General features: G+C 44.9%; 2 protein-coding genes across 2 annotated transcripts in view; one reads left to right on the top strand and one right to left on the bottom strand.

Annotated features, from left to right (window-relative positions):
* The window catches only part of LOC122614335 (pneumococcal serine-rich repeat protein), a 54,048-nt gene that overhangs the window by 8,979 nt on the left and 18,610 nt on the right, over positions 1 to 26,459 (bottom strand). The gene's annotated exons all lie outside the window — the stretch shown is intronic.
* On the top strand, positions 24,393 to 25,592 carry LOC122611756 (odorant receptor 45a). Its single transcript, XM_043785053.1, has 2 exons — positions 24,393 to 25,475; positions 25,530 to 25,592. The coding sequence occupies exons 1-2, from the start codon at positions 24,393 to 24,395 to the stop codon at positions 25,590 to 25,592; spliced, it is 1,146 nt and encodes a 381-aa protein (XP_043640988.1).

The following is a 26,459-nucleotide window of genomic DNA, read 5'->3' as shown; positions in this document are numbered from 1 at the left end:
TGTTGTTGTTGCTGTTGTTGTTATTATTGTTGTTGATGATGATAATGGTGGGACTTTGCTAGCTTTTGCTGTGCTTGTTGTACAAAATGCTCTGTTATTGATGTGGTTGTTGTGGTGTTTTTTGTTGTTTGCTAAAGTTTTGGGTTTCTGTTTCTGTTTCTATTTCTGTTTTTTGGATTTGGTTTTTGATTTTCTTGCTTGGTTTGCTTGCTACACTCATTAAAATTGGCAAATACAAAAGCACAACTAGAAGTAAAGAGAGAGAAATTCGTAAAAAACGTATTAGCAAGCTGGGGGCTGTGGGGGGTGGTGGGTGGTGGGTAGTGGGTGGTTTTTTGGTGATGTCGTGTGTTGTTTGTGCCATGTGCAAGTAAGTGATGGAAAACAGCCTCAGAATGTTGGAGAGAATAAGTAGTAGTAGTAAACAGAAGACCGAAAGCGAATGGAATAAAAGCTAAAATGGAGAAAATGAGGAAAATAACGCCATGGATTTTCCTAATTGAGCCGAGTCAAGCTCTCATTAATGAGTCATTGCGAATGGTCCAGTGAGCCCAGGAGCTCCTTTATCCTTTCTCAAATTTCACTTAAATTTAAAAGTGCGGCCTGAGGGCCAGCAATTATACAACTTTTTCGCAAGCAAAAGTTATATCAGCTTAGTTTTTGCTTGGAAATTCTGTGAGCTAGACGAAAATATTTAATATAGAGATGTTCAAAAGATTTCAGTTTGGAAAATAAGTGAATTAACATAATGTTAAATGAAGCAGTGAGAGTTTTTGCAATTGAAAATACAAAGTTAATAGTTTACCATCCTGTTTATCAAATATCCCATGGAAGCACACCAAATGTTCCCATTTTAATTATGCGTACATGACCGGAGAAAGTTAAAAAAGTTAAGTGTTTCACAAGCAAACACTTGTGCAACTTTCGTCAACCGCACGATTTTAGCTTGACATAGTTTTTAATGCACTCAAAAACAGATAATTAATTCAGTTTGGGACACGCTCTTAATCGCCCCCAGAGCTTCATCGAAACTTTTTCATACATTTTTAAAACGATAATGCCTTTAGTTTCGGCCTTGCCCCGAATGGCTTTACGGCCTTTTCCGATTGCCGTCCCGTAAGTCGATCACGTAGCGGACTCGTTGTCGGGTAATGTAGCATAATCAAATATAATCTATGGAACTGCCGTCTTAGCCGCAAATTCCCAGTTCGGGCCGCCAATTCCCACACCCCTTCCGCCGTGTTCATCGGTAACTCTTTGGCCAACACAATTCATCATTCTGCTGTACCTTTGGCAGGCCACGAGCCGAGGAATTGTAGCGTTTTGCATAATTTAAAACGACAGGCCACAGCCAGCCACTTCCACGTCCACTTCCCCTTCCCCTTCCACTTCTACTTTCAGCTCGCAAAAAGGCTTTGTGGAGCAGAAGTCCTTTGCCACTGTCACTCACAGTGTTAATTTTTCAGAGCTCATTGATGGATGAGCGCGTCGGTGACATTTATGCACGATGCCCGCCTAGCCTCGCCCAAATGATACCGGCTAACAGGCCGTTAAAAATTAACGCCATCATCTTGGCCTGGGTTGCCTTCGGTTGGCCTGGCCCCGCCCGAGTCCTAAGCAAGTTTCCAGCTGCGCAGCCGAGGCAACCAAAACGAGTTAAACATATTAAAATTTGCCTATGCAACAAGGTAGAGGGGTTCCAAATGCTCAGAAGACGCTAAGCATCACGTACTTTAAATATGTTTAACGCAGCTTAAGTGGAAGATACATATATACATATATACATATATACATATATAGTATATGTATGTACATACGTGTGGGGCTCACTTCCACTTCCACTTCCACTTGCACTGTAACCATGTGGCACTGTCAATGGCAACGTCTGTTACTGGCATTATATCACAAGTTGGAGGCAACTGGGGCCAGGTGGGCGTGGCTCTGCTTGCCTGCCTATCGGGTGTCTCAGGCGCTGGCTTTGTGCAGCGACACTTGCCACATTTCTCTTTCGAGGTCTTTTGTGTCACATTTTTGTGAGACGGATTCCTGGCCGGGCCTGGATTTAATTTCAAAATCGTGTTCGGGTCAGAGGCGCAACTGTGATATGCTACGTAATCCTAAACAGCTTCACTGCTACACTGCTGGCATGTCGGCCGAAAGGTGAAAGATGAAGGATGACTGTGGCTCGCTGCCCAATGGCATCCAATGATGAATTGGACTAAAAAGAATGCACATTTATGGCTTATGTATGACTTATATGCTTAAAAAAAAATGAATTATTCAACTGGATAGAAAGTGATTCAAATTTTTGTACTTCACTAGGAACTCCGTCCTTGAGGAAGATGTAGATGAAAGAAGGATGTCTGGTTATTAACAAGTTATAATCGAGGGCAACCCTAAGCTATTACTTCCTCCGACAGCTTATCTAAATTGTATAATTAATACTTAATGCTCTCCACACTTTTCAGGGGCGCACGAGCCTATTAAGACGTCTGTTGCCACCTCTCAGGACCTGATCCCTATTAATTTCCCGTTTCTTTCGCCCAAGTTAATACGATTTGTATTCCAATCCCCCACTTCGATTCCGCACGCCCTAACTGACATAAACAATACTTAATTAACATAAAACTAACCTCCCCGACCCGACGGCAACCCAATTTAAACAGCCATACGTGCGTAATTAAGCCCGCCCTTGGCGTGCCACGCCCCCCCCGGGCAGCGACCATATCGCCAAGTGCCTTCATGCCAGCTATCAAGGGGGAGTTCCATGGGAATCAGATTGGGAGGCGGAGAAGCAGGAGCAGGAGCAGGAGCAGGAGGAGGAGCAGGAGGCGGCTTCTGGCCGTGCTAGTGTGAAAATCAAAGGGGCATTAAACGCACGCCCACGCACTTGGTCAGAATCTGGTTGGATATTCGGTTGGCGGGGTCTGCCGCAGAAGGGGGCGTGGCAGTAAGTGCGACCAATTAATTTCGCTGGTTTCTGCTGGCTACGGTTGTCGTAAACAACCGAAGCGATTGGCGCCTACGAAGACAACAGATGTCACTTAATGTTATTAAATCTCTGCACCGTGTTTGCCTTAAATCTTTTTTCGGCCATAAATGTATTTGCACAAGGACGCCAACTCGACGTGCGAGTGTGTGAGTGTGCGAGTGTGTGAGTGTGTGAATGCTGTGTTTCCTGCTGTGACGTCGCCGTAATCCGATTAAACGACGAATATTATGCAGAGAATGCATTCTCTGTCGGCAAAGCGATGTCCTCGAGAGCGATGAAGGAGCTGCTCCTCCAACCTCCAGCTTCCAACCTCCAACCTCCAATCTCCTCATCCTCCGGCACAATTAAAATTCCCTCACACATGAAAAACGGCGAGCCCGTGCTGATTTCATTTCATTCCGCAGCAGGCATTTCAGTCTCGGCAGAGTGACAAGGATAATGATCATTCTAATCGTAATCTCTTCAGATTCCATCACATTGAGAAGTGTTTTCAAGAGATTGCCCAGGATTAACGTATATTTGGGAGCTCTCTAAGTGCAGTGCACTGCATTTGCGCTCCATTAACAATTTGAGTGCCACAAATAGCCACAAGATGATTAAACAGGAATAACATTTGCCCACTTGCAACTGCAAGTTGAAAAGCCCAAACAAGCAGCACTTAGTGCAAGGCAGACACATTCCCTACAAGAATTACCTGTCTGCCTGCAACTTATTTTCCAGTGTCATAAATGGATGCTTTTCTTTCTTTCTTTTCTTCTTTCTGGACTTTCCTGAAACAATGTGCTTCATTTTCACAATCCGTAACCAACAAATGCTTTAATGTTTTGACCAACTTCCACAGGCCAAACGCATTTCGCATTTCATTCTTTTCGCAACTCAGCAGCTCCTTTTGCGATGGGTGAAAGCGGTGCCTGCAGTTATGCAATATTATTTCAAAGAAAATTCCACTTTCACAATGTGCTGCATTCTCTTCCTTGGGATTGTGTGCGTGTTCCGACTTTTCACGTTGGCTGCTGTCAGCGGCAAATGCAAAAGCCGAAGTCGAACGGAATGGCCATCAGTGGGGCGAGCTGGAGTCCAGTTTAATTTGAATTGTTTGCGGAGGGCAAGCAGTTTTAGTGCTACTAAGGCTCCGGCAGGACCACGCCCTGTCCATAATCTTATTAAGTGCGCTTAGTTCCTTAATAAACAATCGTAAAAACTTCGAAGCACTGGCGAGTGCAGCAAAGAGTCCTGTATTTCAGCCACATTATTTCCGCTTATCCCCCGCCGAACAGAGAGGGCAACTCTAAACGAGAAATTACGAACTCACACACACAGAATTTAAGAACTCAACTTTTGTGACGGGCGTGCAGAGAGAAAAACCGGATAATCTCCCAGGAATCTGGGACGAGCTGATTAGAAGCCTAACACGAACCCCAAATTACTTGTAGTCTTAAGCTCTTATGAATTAGAAGGGATAACAGCCAGATGCATTCCTTTTCCTTAGAATCTGATTTTGGAAACACATATACGAAAAAATAAATTGACACAACTTAAATAAGGAATGGGTACTTCTTGTTGAAACAATGTTGGCGAAGCTCACTATAGATGTTTTTCGCAGTGCAGTTGTAGCTGAACCAGCGCCTTCGGTGGCAAATTCAATTAAATAACTGCACAGAAAACTTTCGCAAAACACAATTCAACAAATTCTTGAATGCTTTGCTACACTTTTGACAAAATTTATACACATTCTGTCGCCGCAAAGAACATTCCACAAAGTTGCTGCCGAAAGTGGGGTCCGAGAATCGAGCTCTACGACGGCTTCCACGGCCATCTAAGCCAGGTCTGATGAATTGTTGACCAGAAATAATATAAGTGGCCCGGAATGAGCTAAAAACTGTGGCCCGGAAACTTTATCCACTCGGATTGAAGGCTGTGGCCGGTCGAAATGAGTTTGCAGTGACCACAGAGCGGCTAGCTGAGATTTAAGTTTGGGATGGGAGTGAGGATGGTGATGGTGATGGTGATGGGCATGGGTATGGGTTGGCATCATTTTATTTCACTTATCGCTTTTGGGCACCACACAAACCAATCCGTAATGAAGGCTCGGGCATAAAGTTTCATTTCGGAAGAGTAGCAGCCGTATGCTGGCCAAACAAAAACAGGACGAGAACAGTCAGAAAACCCAGGAAAACGCAGGAAAACCCAGCATGGCTGCAAGCAAAACGGAAGACAAACAAACTGTTCTGGCCCGGCCCGAAGGCATCCAGTTTCTTTTGGCCCTGTGTTGGACTTACGGAAACTCTTGTTTACGGCACTCGCATGTGTTTTGCTTCTCCCCTCCCTCGGCTGATTCATAAATTCGCACGGACTCCTTCTGCCCCCCAAATTGTTGTTTAATATGTTTTGTCTATGCGTTGTGTAATTGTTTCTCAGACCAGACGAGCAACCAAACTTTTGCCAATAGAACGAACTCCGGCTTGAGGTGAGAGAAATGAGCGAAATGAGAGAAAATGTCCAAATTAATACTTTTTGCCTGGAAAGGATTTGAAAACTTTCCATCGGCTTTGTCAGGGACTTTGGCTCGAAAGTAAAAATAAAAACATCACTTCGCCCCGACGCTCCCTCTGATGTATTATGAATTCAGTCAAACAATCATCGGGGGCGTATGCGTGCCACGTATCCAAGTTCGATTGTGGCACTCTTACGCCGCAGCTCTTGTCGCCTGAAAAACTTATGCGTTGTTTGTGCTACGCTACGTACAATGTAACGTGACAGGGGAAATTAATTGATTTATGCCGCCAGCATCAGAGGAGACGTAATGTTATAGAAACGAACGATGCACGCAAACAAATCCATTGCTATTCCATTTGCTTTTAGCCCAATATGACCGGGCTCTTTCCAGAAAGGCTTACCATCAACCAGGATTGGTGAAATATACCCTGCCATTATTCCAAAATCCCTATAATAACCTAGTGTGGAAAGTATTCAATAGCTTGTCACTACCATTTGGAGAGGTCATTATGCTGATCTTATTTTGAAATTAGTGTTGGTTAAAAACATACATATATTGCATATCCTTATATGAAAGCCAAAGTAAAATATCCTTTACATATTTATCATTTTCCTATTTGAATCATTCAAATAGATGGTGTTGTTGAACGGATTTAGAAAGTAAGTGTTGATTAACAGCTTATATATTAGTAGACCTATAAAATGTAAGGAAATCTCCAGTTCTGGTTAGTTTTGCTTGAAAAAAAATTTATAGTGAATCAAATTAAAGCATTTTCCCCATGAGCGACATTATTCCTCACCATAATCAGGATGGATGCTGCTAGCAGTGGTACACAATTTTTCGCAATAACTCAGATGCAGCGCAGAAGCTGAGAAAGCAGCTGCTGCAGTCGAAATTGGAAAATTTTGAAGGCTACGACCGCAGTGGCTGGGAAAAACCTGTGAACGTGATCTGGGTTCGTTCCTTGGACCATATTGATTCGTTTATGTTGTGTAATTTGACAAACATAAATAAATTAGGCCAGCGGAATAACGACAGAACTGGAGAACGGATATTGGCATGGCAACAGGAAACAGAACGACAGCGGCAAAGGCACATGTACATGGAAACAAAGGAAAACGCAGAGCCTGAAACAAAGGCAAACAGCAACGAAGCAGAGGACGTTTCCCAACGGAAACGGAAATCTCAGGTGTTTGCTCTGTCCTTTGTTGCTGCCTCTGGTTTCCACGCTTTCCGCGCTTTCCTCGCTTTCCGCGCATTCCGCGTTTTCCCCGCTTTCCTTTCGCCTTTGCCAGCTGCTAGCATCTAAACAGCTCCCCGGCTAATTAATCTTATTTTGGCATTTGGGCTGGGAATTTTCGCAACAGCTCTCAACATCATTTCCCAGCTGGGTTATGGATGTATGGATGCGAGTGTGGATCGGGCAAAAGCGCGACCAGTAGCAGGAGCAGAAGCAGGCGCAGGAGCACACAAACACGCACTTAGTGTAAGCGCATTCTAAACGCTGACACTGATGCTTGACACGAATGACGTGATGAATGTCTCCAGAAGATGTTCCTCCGCTTTTGACGAATGTCTCTGGTCGGAACAGCACGCAAAACAATTTCAAGTGTCGTCGCTGCCGTTCAGGTGCTCCATCATACGGGCATGTTCATTTGTTGCTGCTCCCAGTCGTACACCTGGCCACCGACTCCACTCCACTCACCTCATCTCATCTCAATCTATCCCAACCCACCTGAAACCATCTCATCCCACCTGGACTCCCTCTTCGCGAGCTTGCAGTTTGTCAACGACAGTTGCATAGAAATGGCACCGAACTAAATCGCATAAATCTCACGAGTCTACAGCAAAAGTAAAAAGTAACAAAAAACCGACTGATAGTGTCCATTCTGCACTCAATGCACAGAAGAAAATGTTTTTCTCAAAGTGCAGAAAATATCTTTAAAATCAGAATACTTTGAACAGATAGCGATAGTAAAATTCGGAATAATAATCTTTGTTGTAACTAATCCTACACACAATCCATTTTGAACAATTATGTATAGAGTTATATATTTTTAAAACTTCTGTTTTATTGGCTTGAGAATTTTGGAATAACTGTATACTTCTTTCAGTGCACTTAGAATAGAATATACAAATGGTAGACTTGGAGTCGCAGTGAAATTATGAATAGGAAATAACTTCACCGCTTGCGCACGTTTTGTATGCGTCGACTACACCCATATCAATCCAATCAAACTACAAGGGGCGTCGCATGAATAGGATACTGTAACACATGGCGTATACGTTTATTTTTTGAGCATTTCTGACAGAGCTGAGCTTCAAGCTATTTGTGCTGTTCTCCATTCGAGCATTTTTGCCATGCTCGTGCTCGTGTAAGCTGATTACAATTCAAGGATATCGTCTGCTTTATTTTTCCCATTGAGAGATTAGCACAGCTAACGCAAAAGTAAATGTGTGTGCGTGGGCATGACAAGAAATTATTGTGGAAAATGGAAAGTCAATATTGTCCCAGGGCCAGCAAAAATATTATACATAGCATTTGGCATGCAGTCATCGAAAGGGAAAAGCATTTATAGTATTTCAGTTTCCATTCGATTGGGCAAACGAATATTTTAACGTAGTGAATTGAATTTAATTGAATTTTATGCGAAAAAGACTCACATATTGGCTTATATTTTTTTAATTTGGACACCTCTCCCTGGAAAAGTCATGTCAAAATCTTAGAATTATAAATGGAACATACGCCGAGGGCTGGGAGCAGCAAGTGCTTACCCACAGAGAAATAAGTGATTATGAACTCGAAACTTGATCGGCTTTAAACGTGCTCAATGGGATACTCAAATGGGCCATGGAAGATGCCAAATCGAGATGTGCACTCATCAACTTGGCCCCTTTCATGGCTCCTCGTTTCGTCCAAAGCCGTTCCATTAATAGTCTGACAAAGGCAGCAGGACGTCCGCAATCGAAAGCGTTGGCCATTTGCAAAAGTTTACCAGAGATTCGCAGAAGGCCAGCTGCACTTTGGGTCAACGGCTGCTCGAGTGGAGTGGCAGAGTGTTTTGGGAGAAGGGGTTTCGCATTGCATGCTATACGCAGAGAACTGCCATCAGTCAGCTAGTCAGTCATTTCCATTAAAATTGGCAACAGTTAAGTGGGAAATAAATTAGAATTGGTAATATAAATCTAATCCCCCAACATCACCACATCGCCACAGCACCACAGCACCAAAGCACCACATGCCCATGTGCCCACGTGCTCTCACATCCCACATCCCACATCCATCCAATCTCGGCGTCAAGTTGGAAATGTAATTTGAGCTCAAATTACATTTGAGTGCGGAATTAGCACAGTTGTCAATCTGCGTCCTCTGTCCGAGTGTGTGGGGCCCAGTGTTCGTGTCCAGTGCATTGCTGCATCATATTAATGGGCCCGGCCACATTGTCCGGGGAAGCAAGTTTGCGAAACAAGCCATCCAGTATCCAGCACCCAGCTCCCAGCATCCAGAATCGTGCTGGGCCAGTAACTCGTTTACGTCTGTTGCAGGTTGGAAAATTTGAAAATTTGAAAATTCATGAATTCCTTCGTGCGAGGGTCATGCGAGCAGGAGCTGTTTACATTCAATTTACGGCTGGGAGCAGAAAGCGATGTAGGGGCCAAGGCCTGTTTGCATCCGCACCGTAATGATTACTTTGTAGGGAAAAAGAACTGGATATGCTTGCGGTGGTCCAATCAAAGGCTACTCATTCGACACCTGCCACAAAACTCGGTCACCTGTTGGCCGAGCAAATTAATTACTCCATTTTCATTTGCGGCCATAAACAATAATTGCATATAATTAACACAGAGACAGTAGCGCTTTGGCAAAATGCAAATTGATGCCATCAAGGGAAAGGCAGCCCATCGACAAATGGAAAATGAAATATTGTTGCAATTATTATACTTTCGGTCTGACGTCAGTGCAGATGCAAAATAGCGAAGACAATCGTAGTTTTGGTATTCCCGACCCTGTTTTCCTGTTTTTCCTGCACTTTCCATGTTTCCCATGCTAATTTATGAATACAAAAGCCTGTCGCCCGTCCCTATCACGCTTGGAATCACAGTGCGTATGCTTAACCATCCGCACACGGTGAAAATTTATGCAACAGCGAGTGGGACGGGTGGTTTTTGGTTTGACTTTGTTCTCCGGTTCCTGGTTAGCTTTAAAGAGAACCTCGGATTCATAGTTGTGTCCTGCGCAAGCAATAAATAACATTTAGTCTGTCTGATTGATTGTTAAATACAGAGTTTACAGTATATTTATTTTTGAAGTGACAGGCAACACCCAAACTCGCATGTTTCAGGACATTAGAAGCATTTCAGATTTCTTAGTCCAATTAAAATGTAACTAAACGCGTTGGTAAAGAAAATATACTTACGGGAGTAGGGCGACATTATGAATTATGAAAACCATTTTCATTTTGAAATCAAATTTATGTTGCACTTCATTTGTACTGTAATGGGCTGCTGTGTATCTTTCAAATTTGTGCAATAACAATTCAAATTTACCAAAGCTTTCTGCATTTTAATTTAGAATGCGTGCACATGTAACCAACTCGGTTAATGGTAGCTGGCCAAAAACCAAGCAGCTTAAGGGCTTATCCGCCTGCTCCCGGCATTCAGGTTTCCAGAGCTCGGTCGGACTGCAAATTGCTTATGCTCTTTGCGTAATTACAAGTGCTGCCGACCACCTGAAGCTCTGCCACGCCCCTCTCTTCTCCCCTCCCTTCAGCCGGCCCTGCGCCCCTGCGCCCCTTTAGCCAACAAACAATCCGAATGTAGCTCATGTGTGACACGAGTCCACTTCGCCGGGATGGGTTCAAAGTTTGTTTTAAAAATTCACATCGCCAAATGGAATGAATATAAATTTGTAAAAATATTACATTACGCTCGGATGTCTAGGACAGCTGTGCGGAGCTCTGGAAGCGGGCGAGGGAAGCTGGCTTATTACTTGCAATGAATAAATAAACATGGGATCGTGCGAACGCACAAATGTACTACACACAGGGTTCTGCGAGTGTGCCTGTGTCCATGTTTATGCCGTGCCCATTTCACGAAATGAATTCCCTGTGTGCAAACACACCACACGTTGTCGTGTCATGGTCAGCGTCATGAATTCAGCTCGAAAGCGCCAAATTTTATTATCTGGACTATTTCACATGTTTAATGGTAACTCGTGCCCCTAACATATAGAATACTAAGAACTAATGACGCGATATGAGCAAAGTTAGCACAGTCCTTAGCAAAATGGTGACCATCTGGCATATCAATTAGCTGGCACAAATTTAACATGAATTCCACGCTTTCCCGAATTCGTGAATCTTAGAGCATAAACGCAGCATGTTGCCGTTCCATATGCCGCCCTTTCACCTCCTTTCAATATCCTTGTGTCGCAGAGACGCTGTTCATTTCGCAAATAGTTGACATTTTTCATTTGCATCAATTCCGCTGGCACATCTCGATGCTTGTCTCTTTCGCAGTCTCGTTCACGGTTATGGGTATGGAAATCGACGTTCTGCCAGCGAACTTGCGCCGTAGAGCACGGCTAAATTAAAGACGTGTCTTCCACGTCCCTTTGTTTCTTGCCCGAGGGTAACACCATTTCCGGTCAGATGATTTTCACAAAAATAATTACTTTACAAGTGCAAAATACTACCGTGTATTGTGAACAGATTATTCCAATAAGCTATAGTATCCTAAAAAAAGCCGTCAACACTTATCGATAAAGGAAATGTATGACAGGAAATAAGTAAAATATATACAAGTTCGCTTGGCCTTTCACATAATAACAGGCCATTGGGGAAAGGTGGGCTTACTGTCACAGTTTGGTTGCAGCTATTCAGCGTCTTGGGATTCATTGGCAGCCTCACGCGGCCTTAACATTCCATTTCATTTTTCATTTTCTGTCGCCTGGCATTGGAACACTGAAAAGGGGCTCTCGAAATTGGCTTTTTCTGCTAATATTCGATGCAGTTTATGGACACGCCACCTTGCCGCACTTGCAGCAGCGTCAGAAAGCAATATATCTATTCCCGTAGTGCATTACTCTAATCATCAAAGGTGGGCTCCACCCGTTTGGCCCCTCCCCCTTTCAAGGCAATCTGCGAAATGGATATTCATCTCATTTTGTTTGCCCTTGCCTGCTGCTGTTTGTTCACTTGCAAAGGAAAAGGAAAAAGGCATCAGAGTGAATGCAGCCTATCGGTCTATCAGCGCATTATTGTATTAATCAATCAACTTGCTGCACTTTCTTCCCAAGGAAAGATTTCCAAAGCCAGTCCTGGCCAAAGGAGCTCCTCTGTCCAAAGTACATATATATGTATGTATATATGTATTTTGGCATGCAAAATGCAAGGGGTAGGGGCATTTCCATCCACTTGATTTATTGCCCCGTGGGGAAGGAATGCAAACATTTGCTGGCCTTATTAAGCGAGAATTGGCAATTTAACAATTTGTGAATAATTAATATTCAATTATGCAACTGCGTGCAATGATAAAGAAAGCGTAAGCGAACGGCAAAAACTCGAAACACAATCCATTATCCGGCGCACATGGCCGCGCTGATGGATTATTTATGTTGCGGTAATTATACAAAGGGTTCGAGGATGGGCGTCCGGCAAAGGATCTGCTGCAGGCCTATAGCTGTAGATACGGCAAGAACTAGACTGTTATCGCCGACCGACCGACCAGCTGCTGCACATTCCCACCAGTTGTGCCCCCTCCCCCTCCTGCCGTGCGTCTGGTTCTCGGCTTTTTTGCAATAACCCGCAGCACTCGGGGCCATCAATGTAGGACCGCTCCATGTGTCGCACCAAGGATTGTCGAAATTTTGGCCTCCCACTCGCACACACACTCGCACACACACTCCGCCCCAACAGAGCACACATACTTATGCGGCGCATTTAGCATCATGCGAACAAAAGCAGGTCAATACTTGTATGTTTTTGCACCGCCCACCGCCCCGCCGATTTCCTTAGCCCCCCCCCCGTCCTGTGCAAAGTGAAACGTAAAATTGTTTTTTTGTTTGTTTGCTTTCCCCTGTTTATTCTGGCGTTGTCGAGGCCCAGTTGGCTCTCGGCCGCGCAGGAAAAGGAACAGCGATAGGAAGGGCAAAGTCGGATGGGATATAGGATACGGGATACGGGATACGGGAGGATATAGTGGCACTGACTGTGGCGACACTGGATAAATACGAAAAAATCCAGAAGTGCTCGATTGAAGCATAATATTTTATCTGTTGGTCACGGCTCAAATGGTTTGCTCCATTAACTGCCAGTTTTTGTGGCACTTTTTGTAAACCAAATTGCAATTACTCAGAAGGGAGTTTTGGGTTAGTTCATTGATTTTCAAAATTATAAACTGTATTGAGAATTATTCTTACTACATAGCTGTATAGAAACTGTTATAGGCTTTGGTTTCGAACTCAAATAAAAAGATTTATTTATTAGCAATGTGTTATTTTGTGTTATTTTATAGAAGTCGTTCTCCTTAAATATATAAGAAATATAATAAAACGGCATATCTGTCTATGCATACAGCTAGAAAAGCTAGTATTTATTTAGTTGGAGCTCAGTCAAATTGTTTTCCCCGCTTTTGGGGCACAAGCCTATGTGAAAACCAATTTACGACTGCCAAAACACAAATCGCTGTGGTCGTGCTCTGCGTTTTTATAGTGGAATCGAAAAATCGCAAATCAGAACGGACAAATATATAGGGCGAAATAAATTTTGGCCCCTGGTGCGCCAAGGCCAAAGTCAACAGCATCGGCCTGCAGGATTTTAGAAGGGCGCGGCAGTTTCAGTCATAAACAACGTGAGTTTCCCAGAAACCAAAACCAGACGATAACTTTGACCGGAGAAGCCGAAACCTTTTGCCTGTTTGCATTAAAAGCTTTTTAATTTGTATTCTAATTTCAATATTTGCTTGTGCTCAACAATGAAATGAAATCCTGGCAGTAGAAAAGTGAAAAAGGATAACTGGGCGGGGCAGCCTCGCAGCCTCGCATGTGCGTGTGTGCGTGTGTGCCATTGTGTTTGTGTGCGTCTGAGTGCAAAATGGCGGACGAAATATGCAAATGACATTAGGCCATGTAGCATAACTTCTGGCACGTTTAGGCCGCCTCGATGGAGCGCAACCAGGATTCTGCTGGAGGGCCGGTGGCGGAAGCCTTGAATCGTTTTTTAAGTGTTCGTGGCGGAAATCTTGAGACTTTGCACCGTAAAGTAAATGAAAAAAAAAATGAGCAAACAGAGAAGGAGCTCTCGGCTGGAGGAAGTTGGAGAAATCATACGTTTCAACTCTCCAGGGAAAATTAAAATTAAATATGGTTACGGCTCACGTTTGTGTAAGTAAAGTTTTCTTTTACCTTTTCACTAAAGTAATTAAACAACGAAAGAAGAATTATAAATAGACAACGGAACTTTAGAAAAGCTACCAAACGTTTGATAAAGAAAATAAACATGCGATTCATTAAAAAGGTTTGTTTTTTAAGTTTTATTCTCAGATTTACGCCAATCAAACATGCGAACAATGGAATAACACTTGTCAGTTTCCAAAATGACTCTAAAGGCTGCACAAATATTTGTGATAAAAGCTAACACAGATTTTAAGAGGATTTATTTAAAACACAGGAGGTAGTTATTGGCTTTTTAAAATACAGAAGGGGTCGTCGTCATTTAAAGATCAAACTGTCATAATATTAAACAAATTACCCATACATCCCACGTAGTATATTGGGGCGTTCTGGTTCGACATGTCAGTGCGACCAATCTTATGCGAAGAAATTCGCTAATTTGAGCAAATAGTCGTTGCGCAGTGCTGCCGCCTGCAACGCTGGTGGCACGCGGCGTATACGCAATTTGGGATGGCTTGGCCCACTCGATTGTGCGAATTTTGCGCAGCGAGCTGCAAAGTTCGCAGGTTCGCAACCAGCTGGTTTCGTAGCATGGTGCGGGAAATGGATGCCGACGGGGCAGGGGTGCGGAAAATGGTAAAATGGTGGTAAAATGCATTTTCTATTTTTGCAGTACTGCGAGATGGACAGAGTGGATTGAAGGGTGAAGTGCAAACGGAGGCTGTCAGTGCGAACCGATGACAGATTTGCGCTGGGGGATTCTATTTCAGGAGCCGATTAGACGGCCTGTCATCGCCAGCTGAAATGAGGGCTACAACTTTGTGTCTGTCGTTCCTCGGAAATGTTGGGGCCGAAGCGAATGTCAATGATGACCGCAAATGGATGTGGCCCGGTCAATCCCAAGCTGACATATTCCCCCCTCCCCCTCCCCCTCCATTTTGCTAGGGAACAAAGGTTCGCGAAAGGTTTGACTCCTCCCAGGAGATTCCGTCAGTTCAGTGTCAGTAGCAGTACGGTTTCCGGCGGACAAATATCGGACGAATATCGGACGAGCATCCCAACTTGACGGACGGCCGAGCCGGATGTGTGAGCTCCACGCCCGGCGTCACAAGGTCCGTCTTTGAAGTCGGTGCGGGACTCAAGAAGCGATTTATGCATATTAAAATAATTTTTTATTAGCCCATCTCAGTCCGTTGGCTGCCGAAAAGTTTCTCAGCCGTGGCTCCGATTACAATGGCGAACGCAAAGTTTCCGTTTGAAGATGCCATGTACTATACAATGCCCTTGTACTCGTATTTGCACTGCTCTTATTGAGTTAAACAGTTCCGAAAGTTGAGAACAGGTCGGAGCGGAGCGGAGCAGGCTGATGGGGATGGGATGTGAGGAACTTTGCTGACTGCTTTGGCACTTGAAGCTGACTTTCTGACTCGAATTCGCATTGTTTGACTTAAATTGCTTGTCCGGACTTTGCGCTCAAATATTGCATGCGAAAACAGACAATGCTCGTAAGTAAGTAGAAAAGTTGCCCCTCTCCACTCCATCCACTCGACTTGGTTAATTAAAAACAACTTGACTGATGCATTGTCCTGGCGTGTCAAGTCCTGCGACTTGCCAGCTGAGTCCTGGCCTGGTCAAGTTCGCGAAAGACATTAAAATGCCCCGGCGGGTAAGGGGACCCTTGCTCAATTCGCGGAGACAAAGACTTAATTGCTTCCCCACTGCCCCCACTGCCCCCCACTGCCACACCACTCATACACACACTCTGTGGGACAAGTTAGTGGCCATTACGAGCCGAGCAGCTGCATCAGCAGCCAAAGAGGCTGCAACAAATTGGGCCCTTGCCTTGAAGAATGCGCCGCTTTTTGGCCCAAATGGCGGAGAAACTGAAGCCGAAACTGAAAAGAATGCCTCAGCCTGATGCAAATAACTTGCGAAGGCGGAAGCGAGCCAAGGCGAAACTGACAATGCACGCAAATGAGAAAGTGGCACGGAACGGGGAGGGTCCTGAGGTAGGAAAAGGATTCCACAGAAATGTGGGCCATGGGCAACAGTTTTTGATTTGCATAAACAAAAGGATCAAGTGTGGCGAAAGTGGCTGCCCAAGTGGGCAGCTGATTGAAGATGATGCGGCTGTCTGCCTGCACACGAACCATCATATTTCTAAGCTTTCTGTGCCAAAAATTATGTTAAACCTGATGTCCGGTGCATTTGCATAAATGCATGTAGAAAGAGAAAAAATATTAAACTTTAATTTTAATAAAATGTATGTTCACCTTTCAACATATTAAAATGACTAGAATAGGAATTAAAACCAAGCATTTAGACAAGACAGAAGTGCTAACCTTTACTAATGTGTTCAATTATTTTTTACCACTAATCTGTTAAAAAAATTTTTCAGTGCACCTTTCTGGCTGCCACATGAACCGCCAAGGTCGAGATAATCCACCTGGCCAAGCAATTCCGTGTAGCCTGTGGTCTCTGCGGCATGAAAGTCGGAGGAAGGATGGAATCCAAGGGAGGCCGAAAAGGAGGAAGAGGAGAAGAAGGAGGAGGAGGATGACGAGTGGGTGGGTGGGTTACTGGCCCCAGGATGTTGCACACTCAATTTCCTGCGCGCATATCGCGGTTTCGTCTGTCAACAAATGCAACAGAAGAAACAAAGGCTTAACGGGGCTGATTGTTTGCCAGCTGGCTACTCGTTTTGGACCTCTTTCTCGGCCATGTCTTCAATCCCCGCTCACTGCCACGGTTCGGCTGCATTGCATCATGGTCCTGCGATATTTAGGAGACAACTCAGCAGCGTTTTACCTGAAGAGTAAAGACCTATTATTCGGGCAAGGTGCTAAAGATTTGTTGGGAATTGTTTTGCCAGCTGTCAGTCTGTGTCTGTCTGTAAGCTCTGCTGTTTTTTTAGAACTCGTTCGTTATCTGTTATCCTTTGTGACCTCTTTTGAGGACTTAAAGACTGATTCTTCTCTGAAGCTGGAAACTTATTCCGGCATGTAATCTGAATGGTTTTCCCTTCTTCCCTCCGGCTGAATCTCATTTTAGTTGCAAATTTGTGCAAATTTGCTCTCGAGACAAGTTCGGTTCTCAATCGGGGCTGGAGGAAGATTGATTTTCTGGGGTGCATCGATAAGAATCAGCTGACGTCACTGACACACAAACACACTCACACCCGCAGACACACAACAAACACTCAAGTGCATTTATTTTTATTCCACAGCAACACACACTCGTGTACTTGGACAATGGCGGCTGTAAATATTAAGGAGTGCATATAGCGTTAGCCTTCGGTTGCGTTTCGGTCAAGGAAATGGACTGTGCCCCACTTACAAAGGACACCCCCGAAAGGACATTGTGCCCGTTTTCTATGTGCATATATAAGAGAACAAATGAGTGCACATAAATAACAATTTTTTGTGCTGCGCCCTTTGTTTCTGCTGCCTTTTTAATCACATTGCTTTGTTCGCATTCCTTGTTGCATATTGATGTCTGTCGAAAAAATCCGAAAGACGAAAAATGGCGAACAACTTTTGCATTCGCAGCACTTGAAAATGTGCTGGGTTTTTTTTCACCCAGCTCAAGCGCAATTTGACAGTTTTGCCTCTCCTTTTGGGCCAGGCCAGCTACTGATCTGTGTCACAGTATGTGTGCGGTAAAAGCTTTCAAGCATACACGCTCGTTGGGGACAGACGGGAGAGGGGTAGCCCCATTTCAGCGAAATGCGCCCGTTCGCTCGTTCGCTCGCTTATGTTAATTAAGCCCCCACTTAGCCCGGCCAAACTATTCGAAAGAAAACGCTGAGTGTTGCTCTCCTGCAACGGCTGGCTTTTCCACCCCGCCTACTCACCCGCCCGCTCCCACTCCCACTGCCGCTGTCCTCACCCCACCCCACCATTCATCTGCAGAACTTACAGACTTACATCAAGCGCCGCATGATGCTGATGACATTGCGCATACGCCACGTGGACCTGCAGCTGACATCAGTCCGCACCAGCTGTTGATTTTTCCCGTCTCCCTTGTACATATTTTGTTTTGTTGCCTCGCATATCGGGTTGGCTTAATCAACTTTCTTTCGGCTAGATTAGCCGCCATTATTAAGGATTAATGCAGCCATTGTTGGAGCCGCGCGCCTTTGTTGCCGCTGCGCCCTTTACAATCGGCGGCATCAAGGTCGTCCGCATTTTTTCGGCCTCATTGTCAACGCAATTTTTCATCCGGCCGCGGACCACCACGTTGCTTATTTTTTCAGCGTTTCTCATAGATAAAGCGCATAAATGATCAAAGGCCTTGAATAAAACATCAAATAACGCGCTTGTCAAGCGCCAATCGAGGCATGGTAATGAGAAAAACAGTTTGGCATGCCAACCGTCGGGTCAGTGGAGAGCCATGGAAAACGGTGGAAAGCGGTGGAAAGCTGCCTAGTGGGTGGCCAGCTGTCAGCCGTTTGACAAGCGATTAAGCCAACACAAGTGCGGAGGGAACCAGCAACTGGCAACTGGCAGCTGGCGAATGAGTTCGGAGACAGGGAGGAGTAGCGGGGGCGGTCCAATTAGATGCTGGTCAGAGAGAGTGTATTAAAATCAATTAGAGATTCGGTCGGAACGTGCACTCAGGTAGACGATGCTTAACTGCCAGGGTATCTAATCTGATTTTAATTAAGCTGATAGTCTGCTCTTTGCAGGCGCACTGCAATCCGGCACTGCAAAAAACTATGCATCGCCATGAGAATGCTTTGATAAATTAACGTGTCACAAAGCAAAGAGTTCAACACAACAAAATATATATTATTACAACAGATTAATTAATGATTAATATTGCATATTTTAAGCTTCTTTGTTTTTTTCTGAACACTATACTCGTATATTCCAGCAATTCATTTTAACCAGCCCTGTTTTTTACCCCGGTGTACTCTCACCCACTGGCCAGTAGCTAGGGTTTGTCATTTTCTGCCGCCATCCTGCAGCATGGCATATGGTCAATTATTACACACAAAACATTTATTATTAATGAGCAGGCCAGAGGGGAGGGGGTCGTGGGGCGAGGGGCGAGGGGTCAGGGGTCAGGGTAGACACCATCGCCGCAAGTCGATTAGACCAATTAGTGTGGCTATTGACAATTGCGGACATTGCAATTAATTAATCCAAATGTAAATGTCCAGTGCATATGCATGAGCACTCGTCGATGACTGGTCTATATATGGCCAATCTGGAACCACTAATTGCGATCTCTCCGCCCTCGAACACTCGCTTTGATGTCATAATGGCCACCGATGAGTGACCTCTTTGGGTGGTGCTAAGCTGCCGCCTTTCCTGGCCGGGATGGGTCGGTAGTGCTCGGAACACACGATTGACACAGTTATTAAAAACGACATGTAGAATTGGCATTCAGGCATGCGGGCAACGACATCTCCGTCGACATACTTAGGCGCATAGTTTGACAGAGCCGAGAAAAGAGTGGGCCTGGGTCCCCACCCACCGCCATGCTAACTTGGCTGACGGGCGTGCAAAGTGGCCAACAGCAGGGTGCCAGCCAGGGCCCTCGTCGATGTCGATGTCGATGTCGATGTCGAGATGGCATGCCACTGGCACTCAAAACGGAAAAGGAAACATTCCCCGAGATTTCATCGGAACAACAGGGGGGAAGCGTTAAGGAATTCAATTAGGCAGATGAGTGGCCATATGAATGTGGGCGTAAGAGTAAGAGTGTGTGTGTAAGAGAGTGTGTTGGAAAAGTGCTGGCCAAGTCAAAGGCGAAAGTCAGAGACATCTGACACTTCACATGCTCGGATGAGGGTGCCTTATTGGCCTCAAGTTGTGACTAAGCTGATGTTGCTGATCCCAGAGATGAGTTCCAAGGGCTTAGGGCATAACTTTTCAATACACCCGCAGTGCCAACGAAGGGGGGATAAAAGTTAGCAGCTATTCAGATTTTTCCTTCAATGCAATAACACTTGGGCTCTTATAATGCTCGCTTAGGTGCATTTCCTCGAACTTCTATCACAGATAATCTTCTGTTATAATGAAAAACAAAGTTTTTACCTCTAACATCATCTTCAATTGTCAAAACCTTGCATCGACCTCTTCATCGTCTATTTCCACTACGATGCAAGCAAACCAAATATTATTCATGACATGGCTGCTTCTAGCGGGTGTGCTTTTCTGCAGTTTTGCGCTCGTTTATCATTCATGTTTCTGCAGTGAGACTTTGTTCCTCGACTCTGTTTGCTCAGCAAATGTTGTGGTGGAGTTCCAGCGGGCTTTGGGTGGGAGGTTCCACGGAAGGCCGGCAGGGAGGCGTCGCCGTGGCTCGAACTCAGCTCAACTGAAGCGTTTTAATTGCTGCATAAATATTAGCTTAAAATTAGCTCATTGTGCGCTGGATGGCGTTCAGCTCAAGCTGAGATTCAAACTCTATCGTGTGCGTATATGGATATCCGAGTTTCTGGGGCTCTGTGTGTCTTGCTATAGTCAATTACCACATATTTGTCTATAATTAATAAGCTTCCCACGGGGCCTCAGATTTGTCCCGCTGCAGCTAAGGCTTTAAGCAAACAGCAATCACTTCTAGCGAGTCTCCGGTCGTCTGCGAAGTTTTCTTTATTCAATTTGGTAGTTTATACTGGAGTTCCCCCCTTCAGAACTTCTGACGCAACTCTTGCAGTGGAACAACCATCGCAGTACGTTCGATATTCGTTCGTTTATTTATTTATGCTGTTTGCTGCACAATCCGCTCAATTTTCCCCTCCGCAGGTAATAGCTTTGTGTTTGCCCCTGTCTGCTTTTTACGTTCAAATTAATTTGAGCAGTACGAAAAGAGTGCATTGCTGTTCATGTATGCATCGTGGTAATGCCAGTTCACGTACAAAATGTAACATGCGAAACCACTTTAAAAACCGAAAACCACGAAAATTGCATGGTGGCCCCCAGAATATGTGCAAATTTCGAGTATTTGGGTACTTATGTATGTATGTATGTACGCACACACATTACACATTTAAAAGTCAACCAAAAATGAGTATTCACATGATACATTTCGTTTATACTTTTGAAAATGCTTCTGAGATATTTACCGATTTAACCTGCTGTTCATGAATACGCCAATGGATATGCAAATCTTTAAGAATCACTTTAAGGACCTTCACACGCTATTTTACGTCTCCCTTTCTGAAATGTGCTGCATCTGCTGGAAATGCAACACTCACCCCCTCCATCCGCCTCCCACTTGGGCATCAATCAAGACGATACTCTTCCTTCGTTAGAGGAGCTTTCTTCGACACTTTTGAGATGTTCGTGCTGCAAGGACACGCTAAACGTATGCAAATCATTATGTTAATCGGGTACCATCAAATTTTTTGGCGTCATTCATCACACTGAGCCACACTTTGCACTTGGTAATAGCAGTTGCTCACTCTTCCACTCCTCACACCTTCTTTCCCTCGTTTTTTCACCCCTTTCCCTTTCCTTCCTAGTAGTAACCACCCTCCGAACCCCTTCCCCACCCCTTCCCTACCCGTTCCCACCATCCTTCTGGACCACTGCGTGCTTTGCTCTTGCTGCTGCTTAGCGCCCGCGTGGCTAAGCCAAAATTTACACAGGCACAGCGAGTTTGGTCGCTGAGGATGCTTGGTAATGCTGAAATTTGCACATTTCCGAGCTCGCACACATGCAGTGAAAGGCACACACACACACACACACATGTACTAGCGCAGCATAAGTAAACAAGTTTAGTATAATCAACGGTTGGCTGCCTGCCGGGCTATACAAAAAAGTGTTGCACATCCGCTTACAAAACCCACACCCGCAGCGAGGCCAAACCCCCTTGAACATGTAGATGACGTAGTATAGTACGTAGTATATGTTTTTATTAGCATGCTTTGTATGCCCTGTACGCTGTCAGGCTCACGAGCAAATGGGGGCTGCATTTATCAGTGGGATGGAGCAGGGGTTTCGGTAGGATTCACCTGTCTCACGGCGCTCGTAAAACCACATTACCTGTGATTTCCGAACACAGGATGGCTTGTTCATCAGCGCTGCAGTCGAGCAGGAGCAGGAGCAGGAGCAGGAGCACGAGCACGAAGCGATTGGGAACGGGATATCTGCCAGTGGCCCTTTGGCGCCTTTGTGCCACGTTCATTGAATGTTTTTCTATTAATTTTTTATTGAATGATGCTTTTCCCCCACCCAGCATACTTCTACGCAGGATGGGAGTGGCTCATTCCCTGCGGCGGCATGCTAACTTTATTCAATTCCTTCGCTGCTCATGTGGAACACACACTCGATGTACCTGAACCTGTCTCTCTCTAACTGCATCCTGCCCTCCCTTTCTTCCTCAGTTCATTCTCTATTTTCAGCCGGACAAGAGAAGCTGTGTAATGTGGCTGAAAAATTGCTAGTACTCAGGACGCATCCTAGTTGAAGGGATATGCATTAAGTGCACCGGAGACACAGATACCCTTGAATGGGTTTTAGTTATAACTTTTATGTAAGGATTTAGGATTCCAGATGTGAAACATTAGAACTATAAATTAAAAAGCGAATATATCTATATATGTACATATATTTTTCAAAGGTTATTAAGTCAAAATCTTTTTATTTTATCTATAGGGCTTGTGTTCAAATAAACAACCTAATGATAAACAGCAAATTGGATCGAGGGCTCGTATTGAATAAAAGGTTTTCCCTATGGCATCTTTGGTAATCTCCCAACTCCATGCACCCTATCTATACCCCTGAACTCCCGCTGATAGGGCAACAAATGAGCAACATGATGTGAAACATTTTGCTAGTTCCTTAACTGAACAAAAGAAGACGAGAGAGGGGGGCAAGTGGGGTCTTCTGGCAGGAAAGAGCTCGGCAAGCTGGTTAAGCCTGGCATGCCACTCCATTTGGAAGACGCTTTTTTTACGGTTCGCCACAAGCTCATAAAAAACCTCCAAAATGGGTGACACACAAAGGAGTCGCACATGCACACGCACACACACACTCACACACAGACACACCTTCACTTACATGAAGGCAATGAAATAAACAAAGCCGCAAAAGACACAAGAACCTCAGCGGAGCGAGAGAGACGGACACACGGTGTGCAAGAGAGAGGGAGATGCTTGAAGAGAAAGAGACAGATGGTAAGCAAATTGCTGAGGAGTCCAAAAGTCGGACCGACGTCAAAATTATCGAGCAGCAGGTGTGCTCTTCTCCGTTTTCCCCATTTTCATTTTTTTTCTTTCTCGCTCTCATTCCAGCCCTCTCTTTCGCGCATTCTGACCCTCTCTTTCGCACACAGCCGCTGGCGTTATTGCTTTTGTGGCTTTTCGGTAAATATTTTGCATAAAATATCCATTTCATATGCAAACGGGCGAACAAGTGAAAACGTGCGACTGCAATGACGACTCAGACTCAATGAAATTTAAATGAAAAACTGCAAGTGTAAATTCAATTAATTACTGAACATGTTTTCCAGCCATCACTCTTTGTTTTCACAACTTGCCAGAGGCCAACATAGACAGCGCCTGCTCTAAATAACGTTGCATAGCTTTTGTAGCCGCAACTTTGAACAAGTCGGTGAGGTGCCGTCAGCTACAAATATCCTTTGGGTGGAAGGGGAAAATGCAAATGACGGTTATTAGAATTCCAGGAAAAGGTCTTTATTTTGCTTACCCACTTGAGATTAATTGAGAGCAGTTAAGGTGACATTAAGCCGGACCCCAAAACAATGAACCCAAAATGCAAATCGGAAAAAATGGTTGGAGATAATATGGTCCGGCAAATGGCTATTTCACTCGATTTGGCCTAGTCCTGGCGATAAATTTTGAAAGCAGATTTACTTGTTGATTTCCAACGTAATTGAATTACTCGCGAATAAAGTGCGGACAAAAAGGGGCCCAAAGGTCAAACAAATTGGGGAAAAAGGCTTTTTGCGAGCCCAAAAATTAATTTCATTTTGGTGTATTTACAGTGCATTTTGACGCCAACTTTTTGGGACAAAATACACAAATTTTAAAACAATTTGAAAAATGAAGGACGTGAATGAAAATTTGCTTTCGTTTTGGTCTAACCCCTTTGGTAGAAATGTCAAGGCTGCTGAAAAAATATGTCTATCACAAATTGTCTATAATCATAACCCTTGCGGTCATAAGAAGACATACAATTGTCCAGGCAGGCATTTAAATATTAAAGTGAAAATAAATAAATAGATAACCAAATATCATATAAACAAATAGGTAAACAACTGTCGCACTTCACCCCCAACGTTTTTCTTGTTTTGGGTATTTATTTGTTAATACGATATTTACGCCCCCAAATGGAAATGGGGAAATTTCCAATCAAAACAGCAATGCCAGTGCTAGTGGTAACCGTGTCACGTACCCTGTTAACGGATGAAATAAATATTTCAGGCACAATTTCAGGGGCGGCAACGGCATCCACTTAGCGTGACCCTCCGTTTTTTACCCCCCAGTTGCTTCTATAAAAGTTAGTGCATCAACGAGACCCCGTTGAAAGCCCAACATGGACTCCAGCTACTTTGCCGTCCAGAGAAGAGCTCTGGAAATTGTTGGATTCGATCCCAGTACTCCGCAACTGAGTCTGAAACATCCCATTTGGGCCGGGATACTTGTGCTGTCCTTGGTTTCCCACAACTGGCCCATGGCAGTCTATGCCCTGCAGGATCTCTCCGACCTGACCCGCCTCACGGACAACTTTGCGGTGTTCATGCAAGGATCTCAGAGTACCTTCAAGTTCCTGGTCATGGTGGCGAAGCGAAGGCGCATTGGGTCGCTGATTCACCGACTGCACAAGCTTAACCAGGCGGCCAGCGCCACGCCCAACCACCTGGAGAAGATCGAGAGGGAAAACCAACTGGATAGGTATGTCTCCAGGTCCTTTAGAAATGCCGCCTACGGAGTGATTTGGGCCTCAGCCATAGCGCCCATGTTGCTAGGCCTGTGGGGATATGTGCAAACGGGTGTGTTTACCCCGACCACACCCATGGAGTTCAATTTCTGGCTGGATGAGCGAAACCCCCATTTTTATTGGACCATCTACGTTTGGGGCGTTCTGGGCGTGGCAGCTGCCGCCTGGTTGGCCATTGCAACGGACACCCTGTTCTCCTGGCTGATTCACAATGTGGTGGTTCAATACCAGCTGCTGGAGCTGGTTCTCGAAGAGAAGGATCTTAGTGGAGGAGGCTCTCGCCTAACTGAATGTATTCGCCGTCATCGCATAGCTCTCGATTTGGCCAAGGAACTAAGTTCGATTTTCGCGGAGATCGTCTTCGTTAAATACATGCTCAGTTATCTGCAACTCTGCATGCTGGCCTTTCGCTTCAGCCGCAGTGGATGGAGTGCCCAGGTGCCATTTAGAGCCACCTTCCTGGTGGCCATCATCATCCAACTAAGTTCGTATTGTTATGGAGGCGAATATCTCAAGCAGCAAAGCTTGGGAATTGCGCAGGCTGTTTATGGTAACAGCAATTGGCCGAAAATGACCCCAAAGAAAAGAAGACTCTGGCAAATGGTGATCATGAGGGCCCAGCGACCCGCCAAGATTTTCGGATTCATGTTCGATGTGGACTTACCACTGCTGCTTTGGGTGAGTTCCTAACTTAGGATTGGTTAGGTATACTTTTGATATTCCATTTCACAGGTCATCAGAACCGCGGGCTCATTCTTGGCAATGCTAAGGACTTTTGAGCGTTCCCCCACTTAGTGATTAAGCCATCAAATAGAAGCTTAAGAATAGGCCTTGAAAGGAAAACACAAATTACCAAATTATAGTAATTAATCAATTGGTTTCCTTTTTTCCTTTAAAAAAAAACAATAATCATAAGCAACCGAGTACATTTACTTGGATATGCTTATAGGTAAGCGAAAACTTCCACAACTGCCAACTCTACTTGCCACTTGGACGAGCGTGATTTGCAGGACTCTGCTGCCTGCCACGAAGGGATCTTCTGCCCCAGGTGGATGCCACTGCAGGCATATGAAGGAGCATTTGAAGGAGCGAGCATATGAAAGAGCATATGAAATTCATGAGCGCATTCCACAAAGGCAGCCAGCGCAACCAGCTCATGCGTGTGGCCATGATGTCAGTCGGGCGGACAGGGATGTGTGTTCCTACACATGTGTATGTGTATATGGGTACACGTATATAGATGTATACGACAGGCAGTCGGAGTCGGAATTTGTTAGCTGAAAGTATGCAACAGCCAGGCAGCAGCAGCAGCAGCAGCATCGCTCAGGTGGGGAACAAGTTGCTGAAAAATAGCTACTCGAACTATGTGCACCATGCTGCTTGCCAGCCAATGGCCCCGGGCTCCTTTCCGACTCAGCCGGTTCTTGAGCTAGTTTCGGGGTTCAGGTTCAGGATCGGGATCAGGATCAGGTGGAATGCGGACCTAAGAACCCAGCCCTTATCCTTCGTGAGTTGCGGAATGTTGCCTGCTACGGAATTTCTGGCTTGCTGCTGCCGAGATTTGAATTCAGTCGGAGGCCAAGTCGCTCGGACGGAATTTGTTTTATTAAATTTTGCAACTCGGTATTTTGCACATGCAATGGACTCAGTACCATCGCCCTC

Source organism: Drosophila teissieri, chromosome 2L (assembly GCF_016746235.2).
Source record: "Drosophila teissieri strain GT53w chromosome 2L, Prin_Dtei_1.1, whole genome shotgun sequence".
NCBI lineage: Eukaryota > Metazoa > Arthropoda > Insecta > Diptera > Drosophilidae > Drosophila > Drosophila teissieri.
This window is presented reverse-complemented; position numbering and strand designations above follow the sequence as displayed.

Bases quoted from the DNA above. Each gene is read 5' to 3' on its own strand.
- LOC122611756 (XM_043785053.1), top strand. From the start codon at position 24,393: ATGGACTCCAGCTACTTTGCCGTCCAGAGAAGAGCTCTGGAAATTGTT. The intron at 25,476-25,529 runs GTGAGTTCCTAA...TCCATTTCACAG, and splicing joins ACTTACCACTGCTGCTTTGG to GTCATCAGAACCGCGGGCTC.